Below are 13,972 nucleotides of genomic sequence, written 5' to 3' on the forward strand. Positions count from 1 at the left end.
CCTGTTTCATCCACTTATGGATATTCTGTATCAGCCCGCTGCTCATATTACAACACACACACAAAAAAAGAGATATGTGTAACCCTACTCCTAAGGCAGGAAGGGAGGTGAAGGTAGGAGGAATCGCCCCCAGAAGTCAGCTAGCCTGGAGTACTCAATTAAGCAACAGAAACTGCCTCAACAAGGTAGACGGTAACAACAAACTCCTTTCTATAAGATGTCCTGTGACCTCGATATGTGCACCATGGCATACATGTACCCATACTCATACACATATAATATTAAAAATACAATTAATAAATAAAAAATAAGGAAAAGAGGGCCTTTGCCAGGCCAATGAGGATATTATGTCAGGAGTATGATCCAGTATCATGCCTGAAGATAATAGGAAAAGTAGAGAGGAAACACTTCTAAACTCGAGATTAAACAAACATCATCATCATCAACAACAAAACAGACTCTAAGGGAGCTAAGAATGCAGCTCAGAGCATATGCTAATATCATGTGCATGAATGCCTGGGTTAGATTCACAACAATCAAAACAATATAAACAACACCAAAGCAAATAAAATATTAAGGCCATTGATTAGGTCCGCATACTTCTTAATTACCAATTCAATTGATTACAAACTGATTAGCCCATTTCTTAAGTTTACAAGGCTAGGTAGGGCCTCATGCATGCTAGGCCAAGCGATCTACCACTGAGTCACACCCCAGCCTCTTAATTAGTGGTATTTCTATTACCTAGAATTTGTTCATCTCCCTGTACCAGACAGAGGCAACAAGATGTGTTAAAGACTTAATTTAGGTCACCAAGGCGTAAGTTTGTGTAGCTATGTGCACATGTGTATATAAGAGTGTAGTAGATGTAGGATGTGGAAGCCAGAGGTCAACGTTCCATGTCCACTTCAATCACTCGCCATACCTGTATTCTCTCTCTCTCTCTCTCTCTCTCTCTCTCTCTCTCTCTCTCTCTCTCTCCCCCCCCCCTCCCCCCACTTCCTTTTCTTTTATTTCAGTGTCTCTCACTGAACCTGGAGCTCACTGATTTGCTGAGGTTCACTGGCCAGTGAGTTTCTGGGACCTACCTGTCCCTACCTCCCCAGTGCTGGGATTTCAGATGGGTGCTCAGCTTTTCCCTAGGTGCTAGGAATCATGTTTTCTCAGGAAGCACTTTCAAAACCAAGTCACATCTCCCCAGCCCAAACATTAGTATTGAATCATCTATAAGCAGAGTCTAATTTCAAGAATCTACTCCTGGTAACCATACATTAAATAAAACAGAAAAGCAGCCCAGAGAAACAAGATGTGCTTGGACCCAGCTGTGAATGCTTTACCCTAGCCCAAAGAGCCATGGCTTCAGGGCACTTACCACCTGAGGGAGCTCACACAATACTAACCTGGCAGAGCCTCTTAGGTCTTTAAATTCTACATTGAGAAGAGGCAAGAAGTTGCTTTTACAGAATGGGCAGGTTGTATTCAAATTTGAATCATCTGCAGTCCATCCAGCCATTATTTCTTCATCATAAACCAGAGCTCCACAAGCTCTACACTGTGAGCAACTTGACATCAAAACCTAAAGGGAAAATAGAACACTGAGAGTCTCTATGGTGGAAATGAACCTGAATGGTCCACTCTAGTGAAATAAAATGAAATTTTTATTCTATTGGTTTCAACTGGAGTTAACAGCTTTTGTATATTAAGGACAAAGCTACCAGTTCATTGCCTCAAAGGTCTCAAGCATTCATATGAGTATCCACATGGATCCCACTGAGTCCTGTCAAGTGCTCGCATGAGATAAGAATATGTCTAGTCACTTTACCACAGGTACAATGAGTACAGAATCTTTACCTCCATCGCACAGTTTTGATAGATGCTGGACATACTGGTATTCTGTGAAGAACCATGGTCTGATTTTTCAAAGTCCTGCCCTTTGATGTTCCTTGAAAATGGAATTTCACCTAAATAGAACACATAATTTAGAAGAATGTTCTTGATGCTTTGGAAATATATACTGAAGTATTAAGGAGGGTAGTACCATGAAATCTGGTATTTACAGACGGTTCACTATATAAGTGTGTATGAATATAAACATTGATAAAATTAATAAAAGTTGATTACATCTAGGTAGAAGATATATAATTGCTTATTATATAATTCTCTCAACTTTTCCAAATGACAACTTGGATGATTAAAGGTGTATACCTAAAAAGCCAGTACGTAAAGAGGGGAATTATGGGTGCAAGCCTGTGCTATGTGATAAGGTTCTGTCTCAAAGAATCAGAAAAAAGGAGAACAGTTGTTTTTAATTAAAAAGGTAAAAATTTTCCCTCTCTTGAAATTGCAATTGTATTCCTTAAAATCCTTCAATCACTGATTTACCCACAGAACTAGTTAAAGAAATACATATTTCCAAGACCCCATTTCATAAATTCAGTCATAAAGGCTTTAGCTAAAGGCGGAGGAGAGGGAAAGAGAGGGGGGAGATATTCCCTGACTGATTCGGTAGACAATACATGGTAACAGTACTTAGATACATAAAATCAGAGCAGAATGGATGTGTGGGGATGAAGGGTTATAGGCATTTAAATTAAAACTGAATTCGAGTGGTAGAACTGCCGCCAGTATGCAGAGGCCCTGATTCAATCTTCAGCACCACAAAGAAGCAAAAGCAAGCAAAAGACCAGGCACAAAGGACACTTTTCCCCATACCTGTTGGACACTGCAGTTTCCCAGCATCTCCACTGCTGCTGCTACTGCCGAGGCTTGTGTTGCTCTGGGTGAGTTCGCTGGGAACCAGCCCTGAGATACTTGTATTAGGCGATACATTCTCTCCCAGTATATGATCTTCTAGGCCGGCTGGGAAACTATAATCTTTATTAGTTTCTTCCTTTAAAAAGAATAAAACCCCACATACATAAATATCTTCTGCAATGGAAATATACTCACTTTTACTCCTTTTAGAATCAAACTTCACATCTTAAAGCAAATAACCACTATGTTTTTTTTTCAAAACTTTAAAGTTATCTCACTGACTTTTAAAACTTACATAGTTTAAGATATTTAAAAAAAGACCTACCCCAGATGGGGTGTCCAAAAACTGTCCCCTCACCAAGTGACATACTTCAAAAAAGACTGGGTTATACCCTAGGTGAACTAATTACTCACTTATGTCCTATAACCTAATGAGTAAATCTCTAGCCCTGTGACTCTACTAGAATCTACACTAACAGAGTCCGAGTCTAAATGACCATGTAAAAATCTTTTCTAAATAATTTCGGAGAACATTTCAGAAATAAAATGGTTCATTATGTTCTTTCTCATAATGCTCAGCTAACATCCGTCCCCCCCTCCAAAAAAACAAAAAACACACACCCTGAAGGATAAGCCAAGGGCTAGTTCTATGTTCTAGGCTGGCACTCTACCAAGTCAGCCAGGTTAACACCCTTTTAAAGTTATTCGGTGTTGTGTGAACTGATCTTGTGAAGTTCTCCAAAAACAAAGGCTGAGAAGGAAGCTAGATGCTTTAATGCTAAGCTTGCATGTACAAAGGCTCTGGTACCACACAGACAAAAAGGAGTTTGTTGTCCTAATCCTGTAGTTTTTATTCAGTTAGCACTTTTCCTAGATGCTTTCCCTCAATAAGCCTTCTTTGTCCAGTTCCTTTCCTCGCTTCTTTCTTTGTTACTGCCTAGAGCTTTAGCAATCTGGAATTATCTTAAAGTACTCAAGTATCATACAATTCTGTGTACATGAAGGAGAAACTACAGCTTTTTTTCTATAAGTAGTTTTTTTTTCTATTTCCATTTTTACAAAAAGAAAATCTAATGATTAAGTTTATTCACAACAATGTTTTAAGGACAATCATGCTGTATGAAATCTATGGAATAACCTACAGGGTGATTTCATGTATATTAAGGGGATAACACATGTAAAAGCCATGTAAAAATGAAAGTGCCCACTGAAAGTGGGGTGGTAAATACAAGCAAAAGTAACACTGAAGAGGCTGAGGCAGGAGGAGAATAAGTCTGGAGTCTGCCTGGCCTGCACAATGATGCTCCCATCTCCAAAACCCAAAGAGAAACAAAGTAAAATGTTATGCAAATATAACAATGATGCTATTATAATTTCAAACACTGTAAGTGCTTTCAAAAGTTTTAATTTAGACTTCTTTATGGAGTTATAAAGTGATTCTAATGTTATTTTTGTTAGTTTTTAAATTTTTAAAAATTTTATGTGCATGGGTATTTTGCTTCCATGTATGTCTGTACTGCTTGTGTACAATAAATGTGGCGATCAGGAGATGGTATAAGATGCTCCGGAACTGAAGTTACAGACAGCTGTGAGCTACCATGTGGTACCAGGAACTGAATCCAGGTTCTCTGGAAGAGCAGCCAGTACTCTTCATCATTGAGCCACCTCTCCAACCTCCCATTTCCCCTTTTAAGACAGGATCTCATGTAGTCCAGACTGGTCTCAAATAACTACATATTCAAAGATGACCCCGAGCTCCTGATCTTCATGCCTCTATCTCCCAAGTGCTGAGATTATAGGTAAGTGCCAACATGTCTGGCAATTCTGACATTGTATTTTTACATCATTAATTGTCTTAAGTCACTTATAAAACAGAACACGTATAAAGTTTTAAGATATAAAAATACTCTTAGCAGAAATCTCTAGGTTATACAAACACAAATTTGTACATTAAGTAAAGGCACTACAAGCATTCCTACATCAGACTATGCAGTAGTATATTCTTACCTCATCGTCTGAGTAGCTGTAGGCAGATGCAACAGCCACCCACATCTTACTGGCTACTGTGGCTGCTTGTTTCATACTAGATTTTAGGACATCTATCTTGGGCCCTGAGAGTATATTGTCCAACTTTAGACCTGATAAAGAATTTACTACAGAACCCAGAGAGCTATTTGGTGAAGAACGTACTAACGCTGATAAAGAAGTAGACCGGTCTTTGTAAGTACGGTAAGGAGTTTGTGGCTTGAAACGCCCAGTCAGAGTCTTAGACCTGGACACTGCAGGGGAGCTTTTCTCAATGTCTGGACTGTCTTGGACTGGTGGACCGCGGTCTAAAGGTAGACTTGATCTCCTTTCTAAACGGTGAGCAAATGAAGCAGGGGAGCCAGGCTCTTGGTTTCCCTCTCCATGCAATTCCATACTAGAAGATTTACTACCCAGAGGACTTTTTAGGTTCATGTAACTTTCAATTTCATCAGCCAAATTACGTGAAATTACTGGAGAAAACTTCTCTTCAGAATCAGAAGTTTTTTCTACACATTCCGTGGCTAAAAGAGACAAAGGATCTAGTCCAGTTTCAACACCTTTCCTCTCAATGGTTTTTCCAACAGCACATGAACTACTTCTCTTATTCACGGTATCTTTGGATCCCGCTTTCCTGTCTCTGGACAGGCTGCTATTACTCTCATTCTGTAGACTGTCACGTGTAACCTTTGCTGTAGTCTCTGCAGCAGTATCATCAACCACAGATTCCAGGAGTTCTTGGCTTTCCTCCAACATCTCCAGCACAGGAGATGCTTTGTGCTCAAAATCCCAAGTGCCCTCCGACATGCGAGTCCTAGTATCAGTTGGATGACAATTAACATTGTCAACGCTATGAGTTCTTGAGACATGAAGTGGAGAAGTCTTAGGACACGTCAGTGCTGCTGTGAGGATCTTGGCATCTGCTCCCATCATGACAGCCATTTCACTTGAGTTCAGATCCAAACTGCTCTTCTTAAGCAGCATCCCTGCCCGACTTTCAGAACTAAAGCTACAGCTCCTCTCTGGGAAATGCTTCTGTCTTTTTTCTCCTCTATCACCATTCTTCTTAAAGTTAGTAACCTCACTAAAGACGGCATCTTCAACTGGAGCTTGAGCAGAAAATAGCACATTTGATGTACTACCTAAAGGGGGCAATAATATAGTAAAGTGAAATATCAGTATTTTCTAAAGTAACAAATAGAATGATTATTGTTCTGATTATGCCCAGAGTAAAGCTACAGAGAACCTGGAAGGTGTTAAGCAGCAGCATCTCCCGTGGGGTCTAGCAGTTAGGATGCCTGGTTTCATTGAGAAGCTATAAAAAGGTGTGCAGGAAAAGTACACCCCAAACCTATCCAAGCCTGACTCTCACAGGTAACCCTCCTCTATGTACAGACATATCTGTGAAAACATGCAGTCTATGCTGGATATACCTGCATTGCTCACCCTTATCAACAAACATATGCCTCTGCTTCTTAAAGAGTCAATTTAGGAAAAATATTCTGAGTTAAACAGCAGACTCCAAAAGAAATAATCTCTTCTAATTTAACTTTCACATATCCAAGTCAGCAAATACTTGCCAGGAAGCTTGGGATATAGCTGAGTGGTAGAACATTTACTCAGCATAAAAAAAGGATTGGGCTTACCAACACACATGTGCTCACGCACACACACACGCACACACAGAGGGGTAGGGGGATTTACTCTATACAAAACAAGTTTGTAATTATGGAGAAATCACATATTCGTTACAGCCAAAGCATTACTATATCAAAGTAAAAAGAACTGCTTTAAAGTTAAAAATTAGAAAATTCTACTAAGAAGGCTGGTGAAATCTTGAGTGAATTTTATATTTGATTCTTCAACAAATGTGAATGCCTACTAGTTATTAACTATATGAGGTGCTGAAAACAATGGCAAACAAAAGAGACTGAGTCATTAGAGCAGAGAAAAACATGCCAGAAGCTTGAAAAACCAACAAATGCTTTATAAAAGCAAATGGTCTTTTTTTTTTTTTTTTTTGTGCCAGGTAGTGGTGATACACAATTTACTCTCAGCACTTGAGAGGCAGAGGCAGGTGGATCTCTCTGAGTTCGAGGCCAGCCTGCTCTACAGAGTGAGTTCTGGACAGGTTCCAAAAAGCTACAGAGAAATCCTGTCTCGAAAAACCAAAAAACAAAGACAACAAAAGCTGGGCAGCGGTGGCACATGCCTTTAATCCCAGCACTCAAAAGCCTGAGGCAGGTGGATCTCTGTGAATTCGAGGCTAGCCTGGTCTACAAGAGCTAGTTCCAGGACAGGCTCCAAAGCTACAGAGAAACTCTGTCTCAAATAACCTCCCTCGCCCCAAAAAAAGGAAAAAAATTATTAGGTTCATTTTGTGTCTTTGAGTGTTTTGCTTAAGTTTTACTCTTTCAAACTGACTTTATTAACTACCAATTGTGAACTATTTCTTTTTAAAATAATTTATACTAAATTGTTCTTTAAAAAACTAAAAAAAAAATGTTGATTAGTTAGCCACAAGCACTGAGAAAAGTTTCAAAAGGTTTTAGGGGAATTAAAGTGACCTGCTATACTAAAATTATACTGCTTTGACGCCTTTCTCAACACATGAGGAACAGGTCTTCACAATTACTCAGGCTCTCTAGTCTTACAATAACCTGTTATGCCATGTTTGGTTGATATCCCTGGAAGGCCCACTTTTTTTTCTTTAAGGGAAACTGATAAGGAGTGGATTGGGGGAGTGGGGAGATGCAAAGAAAGGGAGAATGAGGAGTGGAGGGAAGGAAACTACAGTTGGGATGTAATGTATAAGAATTAAAAATGTATTCAGTCTCTCATTGTAGTTCCACAGCTTATTAGCACAGTTTATTTTCAATTTTAAAATGAAACTAATACAGTATCAAAAGTCCCATTACCACCTCTTCCTTTCTTTATGGAATAGATCTTATAAGAACAAGATACAGCATATCAAGTCAGGCATGGTAGTTGGTCCATGCTTGTAAATTACTGTGGCAAAGGATGAAAGCTAAAGGATCACTGCTAGTTCAATGCCAGCCCTGGGCTCTATATCAAGACTCTGCCTCTGCCTCAATTTCTTTATTTATTTACCTGTTTGTTTATTTACTTATACCAAGACTCTGCCTCAATCCCATTCATTCATTCATTCATTCATTCATTCATTCATTCATACATACATACATACATACATACATTCGAGACAGGGTCTCTCTGTGTAGTCCTAGCTATGTTGGAACTCACTATGTAGACCAAACTGGCCTCAAATTAAGAGCTCTGCCTGCCTCTGCCTCCCCAGTGCTGGAGTCTGTTCACATCACTGCCTCTGTTCTTGACAAGCGCAGGAGACTTTATAGCAATCCCATCATCTATAATGAGAAAGAATGACCAAAAAGACCAGGCAGCACAGCAAGAAAAGCACACCGAGTCAACAAGCACACTGCACACCTGTCCTTCAAAGTCAAAACAGGAGACAGCTAAGACACGCCAAGGTTCAATTCCCCATATAACATTTTCATGTAACTTACATATTTTCTCATATCTACTTTAAATTATCACTCCATATTACTTTTGTGCATGTGTGCCACCATGCAATGCTCTCAACTGTTCCTTTGAGTCACAGATTTTAACTTTAATTTTAGCCCACTTACAGAATTCAGGCTCATTAATGGCTTCCTAGTGTGCCCAACAACCAAAATTATTATCATTAAAGACATTGTAGCTGAGCATGGTGGAGAAACTCATCTTGACTGCAAGGTGAGACTCCGTCTCCCAAGTGGTGGAGGTCACTTTCTACTTACCATTACTACTTGTCCTGATGTTGGTGTCAAATAACCCAGATGGAACTTTCACAATACTGCTGCCCCATGCAGGAGGCTCAGTAGGACTCTGAGGTTCTGGACTAGGCTGTGATTGTTTTGAGACAATGTCAGACACATCACACACCTCTGGAAAAATAAAATATTTCAATGTTACCATGCCTACTCTGACAATAATTATCAGAAACCAAAGATTTTTATAAATGGATGTAGTCTCTCTTCAAGTAGGATGAATACATCACTATTCTTCACTGACTTACTCTATCTGGCTTCTTTTATGCCATAAATACTAGGAGTACTGACCGACTGTTTACTCAGTAATAGGGACTAAATAAAGTAAGTAAGCCCTTGGCCTTGACTTCTTTCTTCCACTGTCAAGTAGCTTATTTATAACTCTAGAGCACAAAATAACTGCTACAGCTGGATGCTATGGCACATGACTTTAATCCCAGCACTTGGGAGGCTGAGGCAGGTCGATCTCTTGTGAGTTCAAGGCCAGCCTGGTCTATAAAGTGAGTTCTAGGAAAGCCAGGGCTGTTACACAGAGAAACTCTGTCTGGGGTGGGGAGGTAGTGGGGATGCGGAATTCAAAGGAACCCATGGCCTGAGAATGCAAAGGGTTTGCCTTCTAAGACTGGGAATAACCCTCAGTTCCAGAGCTGGGAAGGAAAAGAACAGGAAGCATCAGTTTTGACAGCTCAGAAGTTTGGTCTCATTGCTTGATGGGCATATTGACTGGCATATGCATGTTGTCCCAGCACTCTGAAGACAGACAGAGGAAGGAGAAACAGCAGCTCAAGATCAAAACAGGACAAAATTTAGTCCTAGTTTTGCCAAAAATTACCCAACAGATGGCACTTTTTGCAAAATTAAGGATGATCTACAAACTTTCTGAAGTCTGCTAAAATCTAAACCTTAGAGATTATCAAAGTCTACTTTAGGAAGTGGGTATTAAGTTCCTAAGAATTACTGCTGAAATTATCAAGTATGATAAAACAATCTGAGCGTGCTTCTACACAAAGCTCACAAGCATCAGCACGTGCCTTTGATGTGCAGCTCTGTGGCAGCCAGTTCTTGTGGCACATGCTCTTCGGGTGCATGAACCTCTGCATCTTCCTTTACTAGCTCATCCTTGGACCCATAGCCTTGATCAGACTGACCGCCTGTTTAAAAGATGTTTAAAAGACAGCTATAAAGAGAAAATGGCACAGATCTATACAATTAAACTCAACAGAAAAAATAAATAAATAAAAATAACTCTCACAAGACACATTTCAAAAATAATGATAAACAATGCTGAGAAGAGCAGGACATACTGAAGACAGTTCTACAGTTGAAAGTACCAGACCTTCTCTTCCTCACCTAAAAATTAAAAGCAATTTGGACAAGCAGTTTGACTCTCTTATGAAGAGGTCTATAGCATATTGTCTTCTTTATTTTATTTATTTACTTTTTGGTAAGACAAAAAAAAAAGAACTGAGCTACTTCTGCAAAAGAAATGTAGGAAAGACAATAAAATCTTTACTTTAAGAAAACAATAAAAGTTTATCTACAAAGGGTAGAGAAAAAGATTTTTTTAACAAAGAGAAAACTTTCTCAAGTATGGTTTCCTGAGCTGATTTTATTTTTAATACATTTCTACATATTCGAAAAGTTAAATCAACAAAATTGGGGGGGACTCTAAAACTGATGCAAATAAAAACTGATACAGCCAACTAATATTATACCTGAAATAACATAAACCTACTATATGGGTCAAAAGGGGAACTACATAACTTTTGAACTGAAGGTTTTAAAATTACATTTCTTTTAATATGCATTGGGGGTAGTGCATATGTGGGCATCAGGACAACAATTGGGAAGTTGATTCTTTCTACCATATGGTCCCAAAGATTGAACTCAGGTCATAAGACTTAGCAGCAAGTATCTCTTTACCCAGTGTGCCACCTTGCCATTCCCTGTATTGAACTTTGTGTCTTTTGACAGTGTCTCCTACAGCCCACGTTAGCCTCAAATTCCGTATGTAGCTGAGCCTTGCCTTGAACTCCTGATCCTTCTGCTGCCATCTGGCCTACAGGTGTCACCTGTACCTAACTTCAAATTTAGCCTTTAAAAACTATACTTGGAGTCCATTCACACTCTAAATATGGAAAAGCTAAGTTGTAGGCTTGTTTCCTACCAGTGTATGTGTGTGGGGAGGGGTTGTAGAGTGAATGTGAAAAATCATTTGACATTTTAAAATCTATTCTTTGACAACTTCATACTTGTGAACAATGTATCTTTATCACACCCAACCCCTCCCCCATCCTTGAAGCTGCTTTATGAATGCTATAGGACTGAGCAAACAACTAGATGTAATGAATCAGGAGACAAGGATTTCAGCATTGGAGAACATAGGAGGTCTTCTGTGTGTGATACTGGGAGCTAAATTCAGAGCACAGTATATGTGAAGCAAACACTCGACCACTACCCGCCCCCACCAATTAAAAAAGAAAGAAAAAAAATAACCGAAGGTTAAAAAAAAAAATCCTGGGCTGGAGAGATGGCTCAGAGGTTAAGAGCATTGTCTGCTCTTCCAAAGGTCCTGAGTTCAATTCCCAGCAACCACATGGTGGCTCACAACCATCTGTAGAGGGGTCTGGTGCCCTCTTCTGGCCTGCAGGCATACTCACAGACAGAATATTGTATACATAATAAATAAATAAATATTTAAAAAAATCCTGTGGCACTGATTTGGAATCAGAGACATTTGTAAAACCTCTGCATATGATGTTTGCAGTCCTGGGCTGGAAAGTCTAAAAGCAGCGCCACAACACCTGGTGCAGCAGCAAGCCAACTGAGATCCAGACTTGGACTTCTAAAATCTAGTCTCCATTAAACACAACTTGGGGGTTGCTGGGGCAGGGCAGAGAAGAATAATTCCTGAGCTGAGCAAGGGAGGTACAAAAATGAGGCAGGGGGTTTGTTGCCCCAGAAAGAACTATAACACACACCTAATAGGCATAATAACCAAATCTAAAGGAACACCCACTGGGCCAACCCTGAGGTGATCTGAGAATGGGTAATACAGCAATCAATAAACCCAGGCTGATGATAAGAAAAAAGGAGTACAGACTGTCCTGAAAATATTAGAATGTCATCTTCTAAACACAGGGGTAAAATCACCAAGTTGTAACTACCATAGTAAAGACCGGTTCAGAGAACATCATCAATGGATGCTAATTTTAAAAAGTATGATTAAAAAAATAAGATATTACTACATGGTCTCATAGTTTACCCAGTCCCCTTAAAATAGCTTATGGTCTAAATGAGGTAAGATATTTACACACAGAGAAACCAGACCACACGGATATCAAGGGACCAAGGGATATGAAGGGCAGATAGGCACAAAACCTCACATATGCAGCATACGAATGGATACTGAGAACCTAAGCTAACCAAAAGGAAATATAAAACACCAACTATAGAACATTCTACAAAACAAAATGGATATTCCAACAAGGTTAACAAGTCACAACCAATAAATACTGATCATCCAAGTATGGTGATCACCTTTAATCCCAGCACTAGGGGGCAGAGACAGGTAGATCTCTGAGTTCCAGACTAGCTGGAGCTACATGAGATTGTCAGAAAGAAATACCAAGGAACTGTGTCAGGTAAAAGGTGACTAAGGAGAAGGGACTGGGTATTGGAGTCCTTAATCACTGCTATTGAGAATCACTAACTTCAGAGCTGACAAAAGAGTTCAGCAGGTAATGCCCCAAGCCTGTCAACTACGGGACTCACATGGTGGAAGAAGAGAATCAACACACACAAGTTGTCCTCTAACCTCCACACTAGTGCGATGGCACACCGCCTATATCCACCCATCCCCACCCAACCCCAGACCAAACAAACAATATTTTTTTTGGTTGGCTTCCTTAGAAAGTCTGTTGTTGAAATATGGTGTCATGAATTGAACAGACTAGGAAAGAGTAAAACTAGGAGTCCTGAGAAGCTCAGTGCCTCTGTGTGGGCACAAAGTGGAAAGATTTCACAAGATAATGCTTAAAGAAATAAGTGCAGGCAACAGGCTGCTGAAGACTCCAAACGTTCTATGGCTCCACTAGAAACCCTAGGACACATGGCCACTGGCCATTTAGTATCTACTGTTTAGTCATTAGAAATTCAGCTAAGGGCTGAGAGAGACAGCTTGGCAGTAAAGAGCACTGTTGTTCTTTTACAAGACCCAGTTTTAATTCCCAGTGTCAGGAAATTTGATGCCTCTTTTGGCCTCGGGGGTGCAGGAATACATGTGATGCACAGACAAACATGCAGAAAACATCTACACATACAAAATAAAACAAAAAAGCTAAAAATGTATGAAAAGGTTTTATAGCACCATCTTAACTACTGTAATTGCTAGAGAAAATACTAGGATATTGTTTGTGTTTCTGTTTTCAGTAAAAGATTAAGTTGCCTTTATAATTTTAAAAACCTGAGGAATTAGGAAAGATGAAGATGTATCTCCTTTCATTAGTATTCCTCATAAACTGAATTTATATCAAAATTACATACTTAGCCTTCTTTATAAATAAAGCTAACTTTAAAATAACTTTATATATTCATATGAAGATACATGAGAAACATTATTTTGTCCAAATAATATACACAATAAAATAACAAATGAAAATTTAATATAACAAAGTATCAGGAAAAATAAAAGATGAAACAAGATAGCTTTAAAACGAAAGTCACAGGGGGAGGTAGGCAAGAAAGAGATCAGCAGTTGAGAGCACTTCCTGATCTTGCCGAAGATCCAGCACCTACAGAGTAGCTCAGTAACTCCAGACTCTCTTCTGCCTCCTCAAGACACCAGGCACACACACAGTGCACACATAAAACACGCAGACAAACACCCATGTACATAAAATAAAACAAAATCTTTAAAAAAAAAAGTTCTATAAAAGTTTCTTGTTAAGTTACAAGTAGAGTTGAGAAGGTTGATTACTAACAGGATGGCAATGTCCAGACACACGCATGTTGTCTTCAGTGGTGCACATGCACTTCTGTGATTGTAGCAAGGCAGTTTCAGGCACAAAAGCTAAGCAGACTTGTGGAAAGAAGTAAGTGCCTCAAACAACTGAAAAATGGATTCTTTCAAACCCATGATACCATTTCATGCAACGATACTTAAACAAATTTTAAAATTATCATTACAGCAAAACATACTTTATTTTCAAATAAGATAACAAATGTTTGTAAACTGGTCAAAAATTGTTACATGGAGATTTTTGAAAGCCTATATATGGCTACCATTATCTAAAGAAAAGCCAAGAAACTGAAAACTGTCCCTTAAAATATAAACTTAAAAAATA

General features: G+C 39.2%; 1 protein-coding gene across 4 annotated transcripts in view; it reads right to left on the reverse strand.

Moving 5' to 3' along the window:
• Dennd4c (DENN domain containing 4C) overlaps positions 1 to 13,972 on the reverse strand; it is a 103,550-nt gene that overhangs the window by 17,419 nt on the left and 72,159 nt on the right. For all 4 annotated transcript variants that reach the window (XM_057783804.1, XM_057783802.1, XM_057783803.1 and 1 more), the window contains 6 exons: positions 9,659 to 9,778; positions 8,598 to 8,744; positions 4,762 to 5,921; positions 2,713 to 2,890; positions 1,852 to 1,961; positions 1,401 to 1,576 (listed from right to left, as the gene is read on the reverse strand). In XM_057783804.1, the coding sequence (XP_057639787.1) occupies positions 1,401 to 1,576; positions 1,852 to 1,961; positions 2,713 to 2,890; positions 4,762 to 5,921; positions 8,598 to 8,744; positions 9,659 to 9,778 (1,891 nt within the window). The remainder of the gene's footprint in view (positions 1 to 1,400; positions 1,577 to 1,851; positions 1,962 to 2,712; positions 2,891 to 4,761; positions 5,922 to 8,597; positions 8,745 to 9,658; positions 9,779 to 13,972) is intronic.

Source organism: Chionomys nivalis, chromosome 11 (genome assembly GCF_950005125.1).
Source record: "Chionomys nivalis chromosome 11, mChiNiv1.1, whole genome shotgun sequence".
NCBI classification, from domain to species: domain Eukaryota; kingdom Metazoa; phylum Chordata; class Mammalia; order Rodentia; family Cricetidae; genus Chionomys; species Chionomys nivalis.